Here is a 21,675-nt window from a genome sequence, read left to right as displayed (position 1 = left end):
CCACCACCACCCTCTGTTTTCTACCTTTGAGCCAGTTCTGTATCCAAATGGCTAGTTCTCCCTGTATTCCATGAGATCTAACCTTGCTAATCAGTCTCCCATGGGGAACCTTGTTGAACGCCTTACTGAAGTCCATATAGATCACATCTACTGCTCTGCCCTCATCAATCTTCTTTGTTACTTCTTCAAAGAACTCAATCAAGTTTGTGAGACATGATCTCCCACGCACATAACCATATTGACTATCCTGAATCAGTCCTTGCCTTTCCAAATACATGTACATCCTGTCCCTCAGGATTCCCTCCAACAACTTGCCCACCACCAAGGTCAGGCTCACCGGTCTATAGTTCCTGCCCTTCTTAAACAGTGGCACCACCATTGCCAACTTTCAGTCTTTCGGCACCTCACCTGTGACTATCGATGATACAAATATCTCAGCAAGAGGCCCAGCAATCACTTCCCTAGCTTCACACAGAGTTCTCAGGTACACCTGATCAGGTCCTGGGGATTTATCCACGTTTAACAGTTTCAAGACATCCAGCATTTTCTCCTCTGTACTCTGGACATTTTGCAAGATGTCACCATCTATTTCCCTACAGTCTATATCTTCGATATCATTTTCCATAGTAAATACTGATGGAAAATATTCATTTAGTATCTCCCCCATTTTCTGTGGCTCCACACAAAGGCCGCCTTGCTGATCTTTGAGGGGCCCTATTCTCTCCCTAGTTACCCTTTTGTCACTCTGCTTTGGTGACAATAGTTGAGGAGTAAATATCTGCCTTCAGAATGCTTGGAATAATATCACAGTAGCTTTATCAGTCCACCTAAAGGGGTAAATAGGACTTCAAGTTAACATCTCAAAAAAGGCACCGTATAGCATTGCCTCTGTCTGGCATTGCCAGCCTAGGTTATGTGCTAAACCTTTTGGTGTGGGAGTCAAAATCATCACTTCTGATTCAAGGATATAACACTACACAGCAAGGCCAGTCTAACAGGGATGTAGTCATTCTTCATACTATTTTCTCTAGATTAGAGGTACCGTGAACAATTGTTACATTTTCAGATCAGCAAAAACAGATTTAACCTTGCAACTGACCTACATATTCTAAACACAAAATGTAAGAACTAAATCATGGACACAGAATTTGCAAAACAGGTGGCAGCTAACTGACTGATAACTGGTGGGCACAAAAATTAACTTGGCATTTCAATACTAACAGAGCAGTACATTCGGAGACCAGAACTGAAATGTTGCAGCCTGTGTCCCTTACCTGCTGTCCCATTGGGCCCATTCCTCGTGGGGGAGGATTCATTCTCTGCATTGGTCCACCCATACCAGGGTGCCCTGTAGACATCAGAAGAAACTATTTACACATCCTGAGCCCATAAATATTTTTAAAATCTCAGTGGACTGTAAACACATCTCACCTTGTTGTCGCGTGGGATCCAATGTGTTGGGTAGCAATGGCTGTGCACCTGGAACACCACCTGGGGGCTGAAAACATTACAACATTACTATATCATAATTCCACTTCCAATTGAGATGTATATACAAGCTGTAAAGTGATAGGAAGGAAAGTTAATAGAGGGTTAAATAGACAACTAAAACATCCCACTCCCAAGTACACTACCACCTCAATTATCTGAATTTAGGATTATCCAAACAAGATCTCAAGGTCCCAATGCTTGGATAAACAGTGTTATCTGAACATTCGATTATCCGAACAAAATACGTTGTTTGTAGTCAGTACTTCCAGATATACACCTTCCAGTTATCAGCAATACAGAACTGTATATGCCTGCAATATGGAAGTCTAAAAACCTATAGCTTTCCACAGAAAACTGACGAACAAAGTAACACCACAAAATATACAGTAACAAAATGACCCCAACCGTACTCCAGTTTTCTTCCAGAAAGCAGATTACTACCACCAGAATATGGTACCATAAGCTACTTGCCACTGTTTGCTACTTTGTCGAAGTCATCTAGACAGTGTCGCTGTTTGAAATTTTGGGAAAATTACAAACCAATCCAATCCTGCACTCCCCTAATCTCAAGACAAACATTTTCCATCAATAGACATTGCATCATAGCTTGGTATGGGAATTCTTACAGATTTTGTCCCTGCCTGACAGAATCACTTACATTTATAGCACAGGACACCACTTAGCCTCAGCCAGAACCTCAAAAGTCAGTGAAACACACACACCTCTCTTACTGCTCAGATCAATAATCAAGTAGCAACTGCAGAATTACACTTGCCTGGTCCACAAGGCTCAACTCCACAGAGAACTATTGGGGGACCTACGTCATACCCTAGCTCCAGTAGAAGAGAACACAATGAAAACAAGCTCATGACAAAACCAACAAAGGCTGGTCTTAGGTTTTTAAAATGTGAAAGGCGGCTGAGGATCAAGGATATTACTTGGAAACTATTTTTAAAATAAATGCATATGAATAATTTGTTAGATTAGTGGATGGCATGTGTCTGATCCATTATCAAAAGAAATTTTCTCAACTCCCAAAAAATGATTTGATTTCAAACCATCACAAATCCAAACAAACTGATTAAGGATTAGGAAATCTGGCCAAAATAATTATTTTGGCAGCAAAGCAAACAGTGCATTGTTGCAGAACCATGAACTCAGCAACAATTCTGGCTGGGTGCAACTTGTAGTCAATGTTTCAAAACATATATATTAAAATCTACATTGAAAACACACATTGCATAACTAAAAATTTCCCCAAATTTGATAGTAAAAAAAATTTGCATTGGAAAAAGCTTAACATCCAAGTTTTGCATAATCACACAACAAAATAGTGAACTCTACAATTTCAGTTTTCACTTCTGTTGCTATGACCCTATTAGTTTTACTAGTATACGCTAGTCACTAGAGTTTGCTCACTTCGGTGCAGTGCTGCACAGCAAAGTAATTCTCCTAATGCAGCAGCACTCATGATACTGCCTGGAGATATTGAAGGCTCACCTCAGTTTCACAAGGATAAGGAGAAATTTCTACTCAATGTCTCCACAATGTTATACATATTCGACACATGGCCAAACTAGTTACCAAATAATAGACAAAACTGAAACTCAACATTACTGACTTCATATTGTGCTCTCCAGCTGGATTACTCCATTTTCTAAACAAAACCAAGTTGCTTTTAAAATTACACATAGGCAACACTAACCTGACCTGGGAAAGCTTGGCAATTGTCTGTCGCGATCTAACTGAAATAGGACATGTATCATTCAGGCAATCCCATTTTACATCCAACAGTTCCCACTATGAATGAGGACTGTGCTCCTAGAGGTAGAAAAGTCAGTGAACATTGCTGCTGCAATGTAACAACTGAACTCACAGTAAACTGTTTCGGCAGTTTTAGATACTGTCAAGGAAAAACCCCTGAAAATATCAAATTCATTACGTAAAAAGAAAAGACAGACCAGGCTTGAAACGTAGCTAATGTTATTTGTACCTTCCTAAGAGTGTGGGGTCTCAGGCAATGATATCATAACTATCAACTGACATCCATTAAAGGAATAACAAATGAGTTTTATGCAACACAGTAATAAAAGCAGCATTTCACTTGGTCACAGGGTATTGGGAGCGCGAGCACATTGCAAGGACTGTGCTCATTCTCTGGAAATAAACCTGCTAACTGAATCTAGAAAAGCTCCCCATGTTAAAAGGATGACAGGAAAGAAAAAAAAAGAGAAACGTATCATCTTTACTTAGTATTTAAAAAAAAACAAAAGTTGAATTAATTTAACATTGTTGAAGGCATTTAAAAAATCAATCCAGTAAATGTATTTACTGTTTTCAGTAGCTGGCGAAATTAAAAATATTTCCTCATGGGGTAAAAAATCTTTTGTGAAGTGGCAGGGCAGGAAATTCAGATGGAGGCGGAGGAACAAGAGGAAATTACCTGGTTAAAGACATAACAGACCATAACCTGGTAGCAAATGCTAGGATATTGAAATTGGGAGGTTACCCACTCTTGAGCATCGAGTTACAGAACAGTAAAGGTGCTTAGTAGCATTCAGTTGTGATGCCACAACCAAAATAAGTCCTCACACTGCCTCAACTCAAAGAAACTGAACGTGCTCTCAAATGTATTGGTTTCAAGTCCCAAGACATACCCACCATGCAAGTAACGAAGGAAAATCATCTCTGTAACCAGACTTCCAGCTCAAACTCCTAAAATGTTTTACTGCTGTGTAGATACCGTGCTGCATGTTTCAATATATATTTACTGGAAGTGTACCAAATAATATCATATTGGGGCAGACAATAAACAAAGAACTAATGCCTGCAAAAATGGTACAGCAATTATCATGGGGGATTTTAATCTACATGTAGATTGGTTGAATCAGTTCGGTCAGGGTAGCCTTGAGGAGGAGTTGGTTGAGTGTATCCGTGATAGTTTTCTTGAACAGTATGTAATGGAATTGATGAGGGAGCAAGCTATTCTAGATCTGGTCCTGTGTAATGAGGCAGGAATAATTAATGACCTCATAGTCAGGGATCCTCTTGGAAGGAATGATCACAGTGTGGTTGAATTTAAAATACAGCTGGATAGTATGAAGATAAAATCCAATACTAGGGTTGTGAGCGTGAATAAGGGGGATTATGATAGAATGAGGGAGGACCGGGCCAAGATAGATTGGAAACAGTGGTGCGACAGTTGATGAGCAGTGGAGGACCTTCCAAAAAATTTTCAAAGTGCTCAGCAAAAGTATATTCCAGTGAGAAGGAAGAACTGTAAGAGGAGGGGTAATCTGCCATGTGTGTCTAAGGAAATAAGGCAGGCTATCAAAGTGAAAGAGAAGGCACACAAAGTGACCAAAACAGCAGGAATCTAGAAAATGGAGAAAACTTCAAAAAGGCCAACAGAAAGCTGCAACAAGAGCTATAAATAAAAGTAATATGGAACATGTGAAAAAAAATCCAGCACAGAATATAAAGACAGATTGCAAAAGTTTCTATAAAATCAAAAGAGTGGCTAAAGTAAATGTTGGTCCTTTAGAGGATGAGAAGGGGCATTTAGTTATGGGATATGATGAAATGGCTGAGGCATTGAACAGGTATTTTGCATCAGTCTTCACAGTGGAAGACACTAATAACACGCCAGTAAGTGACGAAGAGACAAAGGGAGGTGAGGACCTGGAAACAATTATTATTACGGAAGAGGTAGTGTTGGGTAAGCTAATGGAGCTAAGGATAGATAAGTCTCCTGGCCCTGATGGAATGCATCCCAGGGTACTAAATGAGATGGCAGTAATTTTCCAAAATTCGCTGGACTGTGGGGCAGTCCCAGCAGATTGGAAAATAGCAAATGTGATCCCACTGTTTCAAAAAGGCAAGATGACAAAAAAAGGGGAGTTATAGACCAGTGAGCTTAACCTCTGTAGTGGGGAAGATGTTGGAGTCTATTATCAAGGAAGAAATAGCAGGGCATCTCAAAAGAAATTGTCCCATTGTACAGACGCAGCATGGGTTCATGAAGGACACGTCATGCTTTACAAATCCTTTGGAATTCTATGAAGACATTTCACAAGGTGGACAACAGGGACCCAATGAATGGGTCTAGATTTCCAAAAAGCCTTTGACAAGGTGTTGCACATGAGGCTGCTGCATAAGATAAGGATGCATGGTGTTAGGGGTAGAATATTAGCAAGCATACAGGATTGGTTGACTGACAGGAAGCAAAGAGTGAGGATAAATGAGTGTTGCTCTGGCTGGCAATCAGTGACTAGTGGTGTGCCTCAGGGATCAGTGTTGGGACGATAATTATTTACAACTTATATAGATGGTTTGGAGTTGAGGACCATGTGTACAGTGTCAAGATTTGCTGATGACACTCAGATGACTGGCAGAGCAAAATGTGCAGAGGACTGTGAAACTTTGCAGATACATAGAGTGAGTGGACAAAGGTCTGGCAGATGGAATAAAATGTTAACAAATGTGAAATCGTACATTTTGGTAGGAGTAACCACAAAATAGATTACTACTTGAATGGGAAACGTTGCAGCATGCTGATTTGCAGAAGAACCTGGGTGTCCTTGTGCATGAGTCACAGAAGGTTGGTCTGTAAGTACAACAAGTGATTAGGAAGGCAAATGGAATTCTGTCCTTCATTACTAAAGGAGTTGAGTTTAAAAGCAGAGGGGTGATGTTACAGCTGTACAAGGTGCTGTTGAGGCCACACCTGGAGTACTGCATGCAGATTTGGTCTCCTTGCTTAAGGAAGGATGTAGTGGCAGTGGAGGTTCACAAGGTTGATTTTGGAGTTGAGGGGGTTGGCTTATGAGGAATGGCTGAGTAGATTGGGATTATATTCATTGGAATTTAGAAGAATGAGGAAGGATCTTATAGAAATAAATAAAATTAAGGGAATCAATAAAACAGAAATAGAGAGGATGTTTCTACTGGTAGGTGAAACTTGGACAAGAGGGCATGGCCTCAAGATTAGAGGAAGCAGGTTTAAAACTGAACTAAGAAGGAACTTCTTCACCCAGAGGGTTGTTAATCTATGGAATTCCTTGCCCAGGGAAGTAGTTGATGCTACTTCAGTAATCCGTTTTAAAGCTAAGGGAATGAATGGATATGGTGAAAATGCGGGTTAATAGAGTGGAGTCCACGAAAAGATAAGCCATTATCTTAATGAATGGCAGAATAGGCTCGAAGGGCTGAACGGCCTACTCCTGCTCCCAGTTCTTATGTTCTTAAGTGTCCCAGATTTTGAATTTCAGATGGGGAACTAATGACATTAATCTCTAAACTAAACAGCTCCATCTTTACAAATCTGACATTTAAACCAACTGAGGTTATCACTCAATATTTGCACAAGAAATGCAATGAACAAAATTGCACAGTTGGTTTGACAACAAACACAACACAGCTCATGTTTAATATAGTTTTGAATAAAATGGAAACATTTCAATCTTATTTAAATGATAAGAAGTTAGGAATAGCGGATCGCCAAAACTCTGAGGCATCCATAGCCATGGATTTCTAAAATATAAAAGCAATAATCAAAAAAGAAAAGGGTGGAATAGAGTGAATGTCAACCTTTACATCTTGAGGACCAGAGCACTAGTAAGATAAAGTTCTATGACCCACCAAAGTTCTGGTTAGACCACATCTGGAGGAGTATTGTGTAAAGTCTGTCAGCAACTTTGGCTGTGTTTGGCTTGGAAGAAACACAACACATATTGAAATTATTCCCAGAATCCAACAGAAATAAGGACATGTGAACTTCACATGCATTCCTTTGAGAACAGGTAGTTAAGGGATAATTTGATTCCAAGGTTTAGGATTTGAAAACAAAACAAAATGACAGAACAGATAGAGAGAAACTTTTCTGCCAACAATTGGAGTTTAGGCTAAGAACAACCTGAAAGACAGCCAAGTCATTTAAGAGACAGCCAAGGAATATTTCTGCATGCAAGTGAAACAGAGTGGTGAAAATATCAAATCTATTCTCACAAGTATGAGATTATAGCTCAATTGATAATTTTACTGTTGAGATTGTTAGGTTTTTGCTAGACAAAATATAAAAGGGTATGTAGTAAAGAATGGTGGATGAAATTAAATCAGTCCCACTCTTGTGAACTTTTAAAACAGGCAAAAGGGGTTGAATTACCTACACTTCTTCCAAACTTTCTTTCACTCACTCAGTATTAAACAATCTTAACAAGCCAGTTAGCTAAATACAGTTAGCACCATTGTGGCAGTGAGAGAAACAGTTGGTACAGTACCTGGCTTCCCATTCTGATAGGGGGCCTTGGACCTCCTGCGTATCGCGGTGACATAAAAGGCTGCAATTACACAGAATTGGTTAAGTCTCCAATCAGCTAAACTTCTAACAGTATGTTCTTACGTAAATCAAAGTTGAAAACCCATAAACTCCTGCAATATTAAATAAATTACCAAAGTCAAAGCAAAGTAACCTGGCACTTTGAGGTACAATATCATATCAAACACTTTGAATTCCTTAACTTGTTGTGTGATCAGTACAATTTGCTACCCAAGTGGTATGATTCCGCATAAAAGGCCACGGAGAAAATGAAAATAGAGACCGAGTGATATGACTTGTAGGAATAAATTACTTGAGCGAACCCATGGTTGCATATTGGATCTGGACCAAAATTATGACGACTTTGTGATGTCATTGAAAGGAAAATCGTAATTCACTGTTTAAACATGCTTTGCTTTTAACTATCTCAATTTCCTTTGAAGTGCCCTGATGAAAGCACCACAGAGAAGAAAGCTGTCTGACTGGATATTGTACCCTGACACTCCATTTCCCTGACCCTCCCAAAAAAAAGGATGGGGGATTGGGGGTGGTGATGGTGGTGCTTGTAGCTTTAACTTTGAACAACCTTGATTCATATAGTAGCAAACTGGCTGTGATAATTAAACAATGCACTACACTGTCAATTATCAGGAGTGCTCAAAAACAGTAAAACAGCTCACATTGATTTCTGGCAAATTAAGGCATCTGCCACTGCTGAGAAGCCACTGCTGCTGAAGCTAAACTTTGGGATGTTCAGATCAGTAAAGTTGTAAAGATCAACAATGAAACTCAGTATCAGTTCAGTTACAAAGAACTTGCCTTACTTTACAAATCTGAAGTGCAAACTAAGCAATTTTACAAATGTATTTAAATAGATATTTACAGACATTTCCTCTCAATAAGTAAAGCTACAATAAATCTAAACAAAACCAAAAAATACTGAGAATACTGGAAATCTTAGGCTTTCAAAAAAAGAAAAAAAAATCTAATTCAAAGGCTCCCCATTAAATATGTGAAATATCCACTTATGCACTAAATTCCAGCATTGCAATGACCAAGATCGACAGTTATATAGTCAACCAATTTTCTTGAATTTTTGCAAACAGACAACCATCTCCCAGAAAGAGAAGGGGAAATTTGCAAACAATGCAGACTTCTCTTGGCCACCTCTTACTGGCTAGTTTGTTGCAGTCAGAGGACAAAGAAAGGAAGGAAGGAAGGAAGGAAGAAAAAATATCAAATTTGGATTTCTTGCTGGAATAAAGAAAAAAAACTATTTGTAATCACCAATAATTTAGGACATTAATTTTTTGCATCATAAAATTGTATTTATATACAGGTCATCAGGAGTATTAATGGCTTCTCGTCTGACTCGTGTTTAAAGGATTCAACACAAGTTAAATGTATACAATTTTGCAGGCAATGATTTCTCAATATAATGGACTCTGACTGAGGAACTTGGTTGGAAAGTGTGTGATGACATTCTTCAACACTGCAGAGTAAGGCGATGTAACAATCTGCAAGAATGCTATGAACAGGAATTGCACATTTTATATCGACACATGTACACACACAGACATATACACATACCAATAACATAGCTCGGCTGTCAACATTTCAAACACACGCATTTTTGGAACACAGTTACAAAGAAATGACAATGTTCACAGGTCCAGTATCAAGGCAGTGATCTACTCACTAAGCTGAGTACATAAAAAAGTAATTACAATCACAGAAGGAAAAATTATAGAAAGGCTAATCGGATTATCCCAGGAGTGAACCTTCCTAACTCCCATGGATCATTCTGTCTTGACCAACAGGTCATTACTGTTCAAAAACAAAAAGTATTTGCCCCCTTCTGTCTGCAGTTGCATATGTTCCCATGATGCTAACATGCCAGACTGACTTAACATAACCAAGTTTAAGACAAGGGTTTCACCCTGCCCAATGGCTCAGTGAATAAATGCACCATACAGGATGATACTGAACCATGTGGACTACTAAGTCCAAGGTTTAGGTTATGGACTATGCCAAGGCAAAGCATCAGTGGGTTGTTTTTGAGGGGTTGCATTTTGGGGGAAGAGGGGGAAAGAGGAGAAAGGGGTTGTGAGGCCAGGTTGGGAGAACTGAGGTCAATCAGCATTTCTGCTTTGCATTGGCTGTTGTGGAGGAGCATGTGCATTCTATAATAAATGGCAGGGCAGTTCAGAGCTTGACTGTGATGCCTTCCAGAGGCAAACAACCTCTTCACATTCACTAAGGATCAGAATGGCCAATCAGCAGATTATCGGAGAGGAACCAATAATATACAACCACGTCACGTGCATGCCTTCAGGAGAAAGTAGGAGAGCAATGGGGAAGAAAACCTGATTTTTTAAAAAAGCATGAGGTGTGGGCTGATAAAAGGCAAAAAAAATCCATCGAATTTAAAAGACCTTTAATTGGAAGTTTCACTTCTGGGGACAACCTGATTAGGAGTCTCGTACGCAAGATGACAGCAAGCAAAGTCAAATCATTAGTTGAATGTTGAAACTCTCGCCCTTTTTGAGTTAAATGAACCCAAGCAATTGCACCAGCTCATTACCTGATTGTGGGGTCCCATCATGTTGTTAGGATTGTGAGGAGGCGGCTGTGTATGTGGCGAGGGCTGAGAACCTGGGGGTCCCTGCGAGAGGTTAGAGAGCAGAGGAGGGGGGTTATAGCGTCAGCGCATCAAGTTGTAGAAGGCTCGGAGAACCGCAGAGCCACTCAAAAGATTTTTTTTTAAAAAAGTGTAACAGCTGTTGCAGACCTACCATGTTTGTGCTTTCAACAAGTGTTAGTGTCTAGGCTGCTGCCAGCGACAATGTAGTTTGTTACCACGAGCAATTTTCTTAATTAACAGACATTAATTAGCCATTTAGCATTTCTGCAAAGCAGCTTTACCAAACATGAGTACCACTGTGATAAATAGTACTGATTAGAGGATGCCCTAATTAACAGCAACGAGCAAGAGAGAAAATGAAATTACGCAAATTAAAAGGGAGTGGAAGTTAATGAAGCCGGAATGCATTTGCACCTGTAGTTCTTTTGTGTTGGTGAGAATGGAACGCACTACAGAATTTACATCTCATCATTTCATTAAAAGACTCCTGTTGAAACGCGGTAAATAAAGCTTTTGGACCAATTAGTTCGAGACTGAGCCAACCACTTCCATTTCTCGACTGATAAGGAGCAGCTTCACAGCAAGTCGCTACACTTGCTGGCAGGTTCAACATCTTAAAAAAATTCTGCAATTCAAGTTTACATCTTAAAACTTTTTTGAACAGAAGGGAAAGAGGTAGAGAAATCAAGACCGAAGAGAATACTCCTCCCTCACCTGGCCAATTAAATTGTTTTCAGCTTGCGCACAACCATGAAGTTGTTAAAAAAAAACATGTTCCACAGAAATGGGAGCAATCAATGACTGCAACCTTCCACCACCTTCAACAAATACCTTAACATTGCACTGCTTCACGTTAATTCATTTGGAGTACTCCGATAATTAGATGCCTAAAGGAAACCTGTCCCTTCTCCTTACCTCTCCTCCTCCTGGGGCATGGTTCCTTGAAGTAAACCTGACATGCTATTTAATCCTACAGCTTGACAACACCCAGTTCTGTCCTGTCCACACTTTCCATCAAGAGTCCTACAAAACACTCATAAGCAAAAGTCTGGCAATCCTCTCCCTTCAAGTTCAGTGTTGCCACTTTTTAGTCAGTGTACAACTTCTGCCCAAACTGAGGTCAACCACGTCAGCAGAGACCTGCGACAGAGGTTAGCATTTTCCTTATCTGTATGCCTCAGTGTCACAAACACAAGAGGTGGTGCATTTACTCACTGAACCAGGATGTTTGTTTTTATTTTTAAAAAAAAGTGAATATTTCACTTATTGTAGTGTAATGGGAGAAAGCCCACTTAGAAAGAACAAGAGGGAGTAACATGTTTCCAAAGAAAGGGAACTAGCTATTTGAAGGAAAGACTTCCTAATTAAAAGCATCCAGATTAAATTTCTCTCATCTCACCAAGATAAACAAGTTTGAACCAAACAAACAACAACATACATTGTTTGATATGTAATCCTCTTCAAAGTTCAAATAAAATATTTCTTTCCTACAATATTTATTTTGAGGAATATATATCAAGAGTCATTCTTTGAGGCAGATCACAAACCTATTTCTCCATTCTATACACAGTATTGGTTATGCGCCAAGTCAACATATTCATGTAAGGATTCAATGACTGACAGCTCCAATAAACTTGAAGACATATATGCAAGCGCTACTCTCAACGTTAACGTATCTCTGCAAGCATTTGAAGAAATCCATGAAATCCAAGACCTTGCAAAACCTTCCAATTGGCAGCAATTTCTCAGGCGTGAATCAAAACCTCACGCCACTGTGACCTCTTGCACTAATGCTTCTGACAAGTATTTCCCGGATAATGTAACTGCAGATGCAGCATCAAAGTAAACATTTCAACAAACATCACATCCTCCAGAAAACTCACCATGCAGAGGTGGGAGGGCCCAGCTGTCTGCACAACAAAAGCATTTTTAAAAACTCTGGCTCTCCACTTCCTCAAAGCCTCCCTAGAGATGCTGTATTCAAACACTGAGCACCGCACCTCCACAGATCAACGGAGAAACAGGATGCATACGAGACCAGCAGATTTTAGAAGGAATGCAACTGGTTTCAGATTACAAGTGCATTCAAAGAGTTCATAAATTAAAGACAATCTATTTCTAAAATAAACCTATCCATGTTTCTAGAAGTTAAGCCAATTTTCCAGTTTTTGGGGGGGGGGGGGGGGGGGGGGGGGCAAGATCAACAACATGTTCAGAAAGTGATGGACTTGTGGAAACTGAACTCATGACCTCACCATTTTGGAACTAGCTCAGAGCCTAATTTTGAACAAAGTACAGCATAATCTTGCCCATGTAGTAGCTGGGGCACATGGCAAAATGTAAACAACGACCCAGCATGCAGCACAATACAGATACGAACCTGCATACATGGTATTACATTGACAATGTAGAAACAGCCCTGCACATGATATTAAACAGACAACACAACGTACATGTAGCCCTGTGTTTGCAGTATTAACTCAATTTGGACATTTGTGTCAGTCTTATTAGGTGCATTATAGTCAGAGTACAGTTGAACGGGTCCCAAGTTTGTACCATATCATAAACAGATTGATGCTTACATAAACTCTTAACAATTAAGATCTTGTTCATGTTTAATTATGGCTCTATTTTGAAGAATTTAAAGTGCCTGAAAAATAATCAGATATGGATACACAGTGATATAGAATTGCATTCAGTGATTTCATTTTATTTTCATTATTAAATAGAATTTCAGTATGCCCTCCTGCAGACATTCTGTCTAAATCATTGACATTGGTGGCAATAATCAGCATCAGCATATTTTGGTCCTGTGTGCTCTGGTATTGTGGTACATTTTGCAGCAACTGCAGCACATACAAACTAAAATACGAGAATCACATTAGTAAAAAGTGCAAACACGCATGTGGCAGTGGACCATCAAATCTTTGCGTTGGCAATGGAATAATCTAATCTAATCTAACCCGTTGTTCCCTTCCTACTGTGCATGCAAGGTGTATATTACTGAATATTGTATCTAATACATCCTTCCACAGACAACACTTTGGAAACATTCAGATTGGTGCAAAATCTCACCAGGATGGGCACAAATTTAGATAATGTATCTATTGTTCACTTCTTAGCAGTGCATCAAAAACCACTAGGGGGCAGTGTTGGCATATGAGCCTTGCTGCTTTGTTATTCAACGTGCTGCAGACTAACTGCTGATGCATAGCAAACACAGCAGTGGACATTGATTTATGAGTAACTTTCCATTTCATCAGTGGAGGTTCAAACTCTGCATGGCTAGTTTTCATAGAAAAGAGAAAATCCGATTGCTGCAGCCTAAAACTTTCCAAATTCCAATAAAACAGATATAAATCTCCCATGAATTATTCTATACAAAACATATACCACAAACATTAGAAATGCCATAACTTCATAGCTTACGATCTTTAAAACAAGAGATTAAATAATTACATTTACCATCCAAATCTGGAAAACAAGCATTCTCATGATCCAATGGGGGTGGGGGTGGGTGGGTGTGTGTGTGTGGGGGGGGAAGGAAGATAGAGATGATAATATCAATCAACCCCAGTTAGGGTGGGCGGAGGTGGCTCTTTCAGGGTTCCCACTGCTATCACTATTAGTTATGCTATTGGAAGGTGCATTTATGCACACGTCAAGTGTATCAACTGAAGGCTTAAATGCCTACAATGCCCTGACACAGAAGAACTCGCCAAGTTTGACTATCTGGGTTCATAAATGACAAGTGGCCTCTTCAGTGATGTAATGTAGAACTGCCAATGCTTTGCAGCTCATTGGTGACAGCACATAGGAGGCAGCAAAGCCATTTTCAGTGTTCTGTAGTAGCGAGAAACCAACCCACAAATGCATGCAACAGCCAAACTTCTATCCTTGATTCTAAAGATGCTCATAATTCAAAACAAAAACAATTCTCAAAACAAAGCATCAATTCAAAGCCCACAGTGGCTCACAGATTGAATGCACTACCAAACAAGCTGTTAGGTTCATCACATTTGGAATTGGCCAGTTTCCATGCTCGGTTTGTCCCAAGTTGATTGTACGTAAGCTGAAACATTCGTGCAACAACTCGCCTTGAGGTAATGATCAAGGTAGAAAACTGTCTGCTCTCTAATATCACTATCTAATAGCTATAGAAAGAATGAGAATATAAACTAATTTATTCTGCTGTGACACTACACAAAAGAGAGTCAAGAGGTGAAAAGAAGTTACTCTAGGGCAGAAATTGGTTAAACCATCACACAAATTAGTTCTCAAGGTTCAAAATATTGTCATTTTACAAAAACGTTCTATGGTGAATTGCTGTGTAAATTACAATGAGAACAACCAATGTAAACTTTACATGCTTCAATTATATCTTAGTGTTGCAGCATCTCCACTGGCAGGATGGTGTGAATACATATTGCAATGAGTTTACACAAGCAGGTTTCATTATAAACATTGATGGAGATTATACTGAAAAAAGTGCACAAATGCAAAATGCCTAATTATTTCCAGAGAAAAATGTGTAAGGTCATGACCTTTACAATCCCTAAATTGTTGAAAAGTTTGTCAACATTTATCACCCAAACTCATATATGGAAACGCCCTGAGTCAATGGAAGAACATTCCTGCATGAATCAGCATCTCTAGAGATGGAAGAATCTAAAATTGCATTCTTTGTTTATCATGCAGTTATAATGAGTAAAACTGCATCTCTCAAATCTTCTCTCAAGTCACCATTAAAACCACTCTTCACCACTCTTAAATCCTCTGGAAAAAAGTCTTCAGGAAAGTATCCAGCAGCGACAATGGGTGAGGGAAACTAAATTTCCCTCCCCACAAGGAACCTCCCTGCATCTGTGTTGAGTAACTAAAGATGAAGATCAGAACTGTGCAACCATTCTCTTTGCCTACTTCTCCACATTAACAATATAATCCACTAGTTCACGTAGTCCATGAGTGTACAATGTAGACAATTCACACTTAGATTTACACAAATGTGAAGATTATTACCCTATAACAAGTCTATTAATCTCAAGAATTGCTGCAGTATTTAGCATTTGTATGGCACCTTTTATGAACGCAGGATATCCAGAAGTGCCTTCCGTCAATATGGTTGCTTTGGGGCATAATCACACTGGTAAATTTTAATAACATTGTTCATAGTATAGCACTATGTTTCTGATCTCTCTTGGACACTGAAGAATGTTTTACTATTTCTCTAGTTTTAATTTCTCTCGCATATCCATTGGTTTAAAATTTTAGGAATAATTTTAGTGGGTCCCAGTCTGGGATTTATGGAATTTCTTACCCCAAGTGAGATTAATACCAATTTACATATTTCCTGCGCTTGCATAATTAACACATCTGCCTGCTGGCTTTGTGCTGAATGTCATTTTTCCTTTTCCATTATGTGGCCCTATTAAACCTGCTCTCTGGTGAGTTGACTGCGTGTTTGTTATAAAATCCTCCTGAGGTTCTGACATGATGCCTATCACAACAAGCAGCATCTATTCCTTCAAACGTCATTTAGCAATGATAAAGGACACAGCTAAAAGCTGTATAAGAGGCTAATTAAAATTTCCAATTTGAGGAAAAAAAATCTTTAACAAACTTAACCCAGTCTACACAAGGTGATGTAACGGTTATCACAAAGCATTTTACTTCCTGAATACTCTTGTCTTTTTATTCCGCTCCTGCAGAAGATTTCAAAAAAAATATCAGAGTTGAGGAGCTCCAAGCAGAAGGATCACAGAATCTGGGATTCTCATTCTCAAAGCAGTGAAAATTTACGGGAGATTTAAAGCATTTTGACAGGAGTTTCTGCTAATATGAGAATTAGTAACCAGAAGTCACAGATCTAAGTTACTGGGCTAAAGAATCTCTGGGATAAAGCAATTCTTGCAAATTTCAATATACAAGACTAAAAGGGTGAGAGATACATGTTGAATTATAAATTTTAAAGCTGTCTGATATTTACGTATAAAGAAAGAAGCTGGTGTGGCTGTGGGGAAGCAAAGAGGGAATTGGATCAATCCAATAATAACTGCAAGAGATCCTTCAAAGGCCAGCAGGAAGCATGATGGACTGAAACAGCCTCTCTCAGTACTGTAGGACTGAGATTTTCTCAAGATTCAGACACATGGAGGAACATAATTCCACAGACATTGCTGTTTTTCATCAACTCATCTAAATTTTTGGGGGGAGAGCAAGCAAGAGAGATAATAGAGTGAGAAGTAGCAGAAGTAGTGATGGGAAAAAGAGGGGAAATGAACAGCGGAATTTTAGATTATTCAATTTTATGAACAATGAATAGCAAATACAGTCAACTATTCTCATTCCTAATGCTGTTGCTGTGTGTACCAGTTTCAATGAACCAAAGAATTTTCACAACTATTCATGCTCGATATACCCATAATTCCTGAGTGGAAAATTAAAAATCAGCCAACACTGAACCAAACACACAAGAGTGCACAAACGATCGATCACATATTTCTTCACCACAGACATTAAAACCCTTTGGAATTGACCACACAAGGAGTACATCCCTATACCACAACCAAGATTGCATTTTAAAACTAACAACCAAAAAATTCAAGGGTTCTTTCTCAGGTTCAGCAGTCACTGCCCCTGATAAAAGATCCTCATGTGGAATTTGTTGAATGAAAATCAGTGCGCAGTCAACTTTAGGTGGATGACTTAAACCTAACTGCACCTTTGGAAAATATTTCTGATTCTTGGGAGTCAGGATTTATATACAAAAGAATGAAAAAGCACTTTTAATAGCTGGAGATTGGCAGTATTTCGGGCGTTGTGAACATGGGATCATGTATTTTGGGTTTCTCTACCAGTCTCAAATACATTTCATTTTGGTTTGTGATACACATACTGTAGGGGGTTTGTGGTGCAATGGCAAGTGACCCTGCCTCTGAGCCAGGAGCTCCCAGTTTTGAGTCCAAATCCAAGACTAGGCCATGGAAAATGTGTTTATTATGGGATTGATTTTCAGTCTGTAAATCTATTCAATCTGGCTACGACAAGCAGTAACAGAGAAAGTCTCCTGGTCAATGATGTTTGAAGCAGAGTGGCACCCCACACGTTGTAGGCTCTAGTGACCAGTTAGAAACCTATTCTGGAAAGCCTACCCTACAGAAGTAGCCCTAAATGCGTGCTTTGTCTGCCTCATGTGTCACTACAGGCAAGAAATGCTTCAAAGTCAGAGTCTACATAAATCTTGGAAAGAAATAATGAGTAACACATAACTCACCATCTCCTGTACACATCAACTGGCAGCCAGTGTACCAACCAATCTTAAAATCTACTTGGGGTAGTGGAGGGGTTGTAATCCTCCCTATAGCCCCAACACTCCGAATTCACAAAATGTGAAGGAAATAGGTCTCATACATTAGCTGAAACTTTTTATAAATCTGATTCACTAAGGAAAAATCAATTCAAAACAGTTTCAAGAAAGGATGGTAATCTTTGTACCTGAAAGAAGCCTGGAGGAATGGGGCCTCCTGGTATCCCATCATTTGGAGGAATGTTTCCAAGTACAGGACTTGGCGCTGCAGCTGCACTCTGTAAGAAACAAAAACACACCAAGGTTATAATTGACAGTTTCTTACCCTCTCAGCCCGCCTATAGGCAGATTATCTGCCAAATGCCAAATTTGCAATGCTGGTCCCACTGGGAATCTGTGGCAGCGTTGTACCTGGGATTCATTTTCTTTGTTCAAACTTTCAAATGGCAACCTCTTCCCTTCTTTATTTCATCCTTATAATCTTTACATCATGCTTCCAGAATGCTTCCAATTCTTCTGAAGTACACCTCATACCTTCACCATAAAAGAACAGCCATTCTGGTGTTCAAATTTGGTTGTCAAATAGCCAGTGGAGACTACAATCAGGAACATCAGAACTGAACCTGTCCATGGGGGAATTTTCCAGTAGGGGTCACTGGAGAGTAATCAGTGGGAACCCAGAGTGATTTTTCACATCTTAGCACAGAAAAGGGTTCAAATGGGGGACATCTGTGGCCTATACAGTTCATTACCACACCAAGTGGTCTCCTTACAAAAACAAAAGAGATAAATTTGAATCTAATTTACCACAGTTCGGTTCTACATTGCTTTGCAAGCTCAACATCCACTGATCCATTAGCATTAAATTACAGTACTTCCACACTAATTTGTAAATATCAATTTTTACTCTGATCCTCTTTACAAGCCTCTTGGTGTACTGAAAACAATAGTTTCTTCTCTCCTCACTCCTCAATTGCAGAATATTATTTACCTCCTGAAGACCCTCCCAGATTCCATACATGTTTGACTAGTAACCTGGCTCTTACGACTCTCCCTGGTCTGATTTGACGAATTTGACTAGTAACCTGGCTCTTACGTCTCTCCCTGGTCTGATTTGACGAAAGGTAGATTGTCCAGTACTGGGATAGCTCAAGAACAGATAGTAGCTTGAGAGAATGAAGGAATACAGTCAATATTCTGTGAAGTTGCAACTCTAACACATCACTGCCATGTTTTCTTAATAACTTAATCAAAGAAATTTCATCTATGCCTTCACATTTCACTCGGCATCTCTTGGTACCTCGTTCAGCCTGGTAAAAAAAAAAGAATTCTCTGTTTTGATTGACCTTGGAATAGACAATAATTATGAGTATGAACAATGCCAGCAGAGGCTCTATGAGCTTGTGGGTTCAAGTACCACTCTGGAGCTTCACAAAGAAAATATGGATTGATGCTCCAGCTGAGAAGTGAATTGGAGGCCCATAATCTGCCCCTCAGTGCAAAAGATACAAAGGAATTACTTTGAAGAGTGGCCAGGGAACTAACTTGTGTGCCCAAACCAACATTTGTCCCACAATCAACACCACCAAAGCAGATGATCTAGCCTTTATCACACTGTTACTTGCAGGAGCTTCTTATGTACAAGTTGGTTGCTGCATTTCCTAAATGACAAATGTGTCCAGAGTTCTAAAATTCCTTAATTAGCTGAAACATGATTTGGGTCATCTCGTGGTTGTGAAAGGCAGAATAAAAAATGTAAGTCGTTCCACCACCCCCACAAAGTGTAAGCACCACTTAACTTCCCTATTTGCATTACAGACAAACTTAATTTCCACCATTCTCAAATTTCCAGTTTACCTGAGCAATATTAACATGTTGGACCAAAGGGTCTGTTTCCGTGCTGTACACCTCTATGACTATATCATCGGAATGACATACATATTGCTGGGTGATTGGCTAATGATACAGTTCCATTTCCAACAGGAAACATACAGCTTATTATCAGATGCTGTTCCTGATCAATCTTCAATCCTAATCCACTGCCTGGACGTACACAAGTAGGAAGGGCATATCAAAGAAAGATTAGCCTTTGGCTTTGATAACTTCAGCAGTCAAATGACTTTTGGCATGAAGAATGATCGCTTGGGTAAGGTTCACAACATTTGTTAGTAGCACATGGGAAACAGCACCTTTAGCAGACAAGAAAGAAAATGCAGAAAAGAGACTTGCACACGGTCTGATGGCCTGTCATGGTTGACCCCAACAGATGTTGGTGCATATACTTGGGTTCAAGAGGAGAGCTGGTATCATTTTTGCAATAAAATAATTTGAATTTTTTTCTAATCAAGTTACTGTTATCTAATGCACTCAAATTTCACACAAAAGGAAAGTCAATTGCTCTAAAAGAAAAAAAACCTTTGCTAGCAGCATAATTTTACAACTGGGAGACAGATTTGCTCCTCAATTGACTTTTATTAAATAAAACTAAGCTGGTCAGCAGCATTATTTCTTTTTAAACAATAAAGGAACATGGTAAATGCACTTCAATTATTCTAAATCTACACAATTTCAATCCATAACTTTTAAATTCAGAGGGCTTTAAATTCACAATATAAATGCCTCAGTTTTGACGGATTTGATTCATTACGTTTTTATCATTTGTTTCCCCCCCAAACTGTTGCTTTGGTTTAGTTCTGATTTTAAACCAAAGCAAACATCAGTAATTTAAAACAGAGACCCAAGTGAACAGAAACAAGTCAGAGTAATAAAAATGCATTAGAATTTGGTGTTGGTGGAAGAAGAGAGAGTAACATCAAGAGACCAAATGATGTAATCATATACGACAGACCAGGTCATAAGAAACCAAATGCAAGGCGTTTTGCTGGAATAGTGGTGGGCTGGTGGACAAAAGGAGGGGATTTACCAGTTCCATTAAAGATGGCTGCAAACAGCATTTTCTTCATCCATCCATCCAAGCGTGATTGCACTCATGAGACCAAGCTAATCTTTTGAAAAAATGGACCCCACTCTCAGTGGGTGAGATTTCTAAAGAATCATGACCATGACACTTAAATGAAGGAAGAAAAGTATTTTCTATGTCCAGCAACTCTAGTCATGGACAGCTTCAGAATCTATTTCACGGGAATGTCATCCGGGGCTAACAACTTTGATTTCTAAAATCCTAATCAGTGTGCTGCGAGAGAGGTGTGCAACTGTGAAAAAAAAAATTGTAGCAGAAGCATCTATCTTCAGGACAGGTGGGATGAGAATTTGCAGAGGGTAGAAAATGGAATAATAATGAAATGATTAGTTTCCTGTTCTGACGAACGAGATGTGAAAGAAAGTACAAAACTGGATCACCGTTTACAAAAATACTCAAACCTTGACTGAAGTCAAAAATAGAAGTAATAGTAGATTATGTCTGGTTGATGATCAAAAATAAATTTTTCCTTTCAAAACATTCAACAGTCAAGAATTCAATGTACAATAATTTATAACATTACAAACAGTGCCTAACTGACTAGGATATATTTGCTACAATCTGATTTATTGGTCAAGGGTGTCAGAAGAACAGAGTTCCTTCATCATTATTCAGGAACTCTCACATATTTAAGATATTGAGAGGAGATTGAACTGAACTTGGTCTGTCTCAATAACAATCAACTAGGCTACTAACCAACATTACAGAAGAAATTCAGCCACTCAGACAAGATTCTAATCCTTCATAATGGGGCACTAAGTCAACCAGAAACCATCAGGTGGAAGTGAGTGTTTGGGAGATATCAGAGAAATATTGTAGAAGCCTAAATTCCACACTGAACCAGTGTAAGATTTTGAAGCTCCAATGCACCCTTACTCACTACTGTACGTGGAGGCAATATTAATGAGTCAACATGAGAGTCACAACTGAACTGGCTT

The 21,675-nt window shown here is 39.2% G+C and overlaps 1 protein-coding gene across 1 annotated transcript in view; it reads right to left on the bottom strand.

Moving 5' to 3' along the window:
• Positions 1-18,036, bottom strand: part of ssbp3a (single stranded DNA binding protein 3a) — a 32,727-nt gene extending 14,691 nt beyond the window's left edge. The window contains exons 1-5 of the mRNA XM_043699646.1: positions 17,946-18,036; positions 10,392-10,472; positions 7,770-7,829; positions 1,432-1,498; positions 1,275-1,348 (exon numbers count right to left, since the gene is read on the bottom strand). Coding sequence (XP_043555581.1) covers positions 1,275-1,348; positions 1,432-1,498; positions 7,770-7,829; positions 10,392-10,412 — 222 coding nt within the window. The 5' untranslated portion in view covers positions 10,413-10,472; positions 17,946-18,036. The remainder of the gene's footprint in view (positions 1-1,274; positions 1,349-1,431; positions 1,499-7,769; positions 7,830-10,391; positions 10,473-17,945) is intronic.
• Between the last annotated feature and the right edge of the window lie 3,639 nt (positions 18,037-21,675).

Source organism: Chiloscyllium plagiosum, chromosome 11 (assembly GCF_004010195.1).
Source record: "Chiloscyllium plagiosum isolate BGI_BamShark_2017 chromosome 11, ASM401019v2, whole genome shotgun sequence".
In the NCBI taxonomy this organism is placed as follows: Eukaryota; Metazoa; Chordata; class Chondrichthyes; order Orectolobiformes; family Hemiscylliidae; genus Chiloscyllium; species Chiloscyllium plagiosum.
The sequence above is the reverse complement of the archived record's forward strand: the minus strand, read 5'-3'. Positions and strand labels throughout refer to the sequence as shown.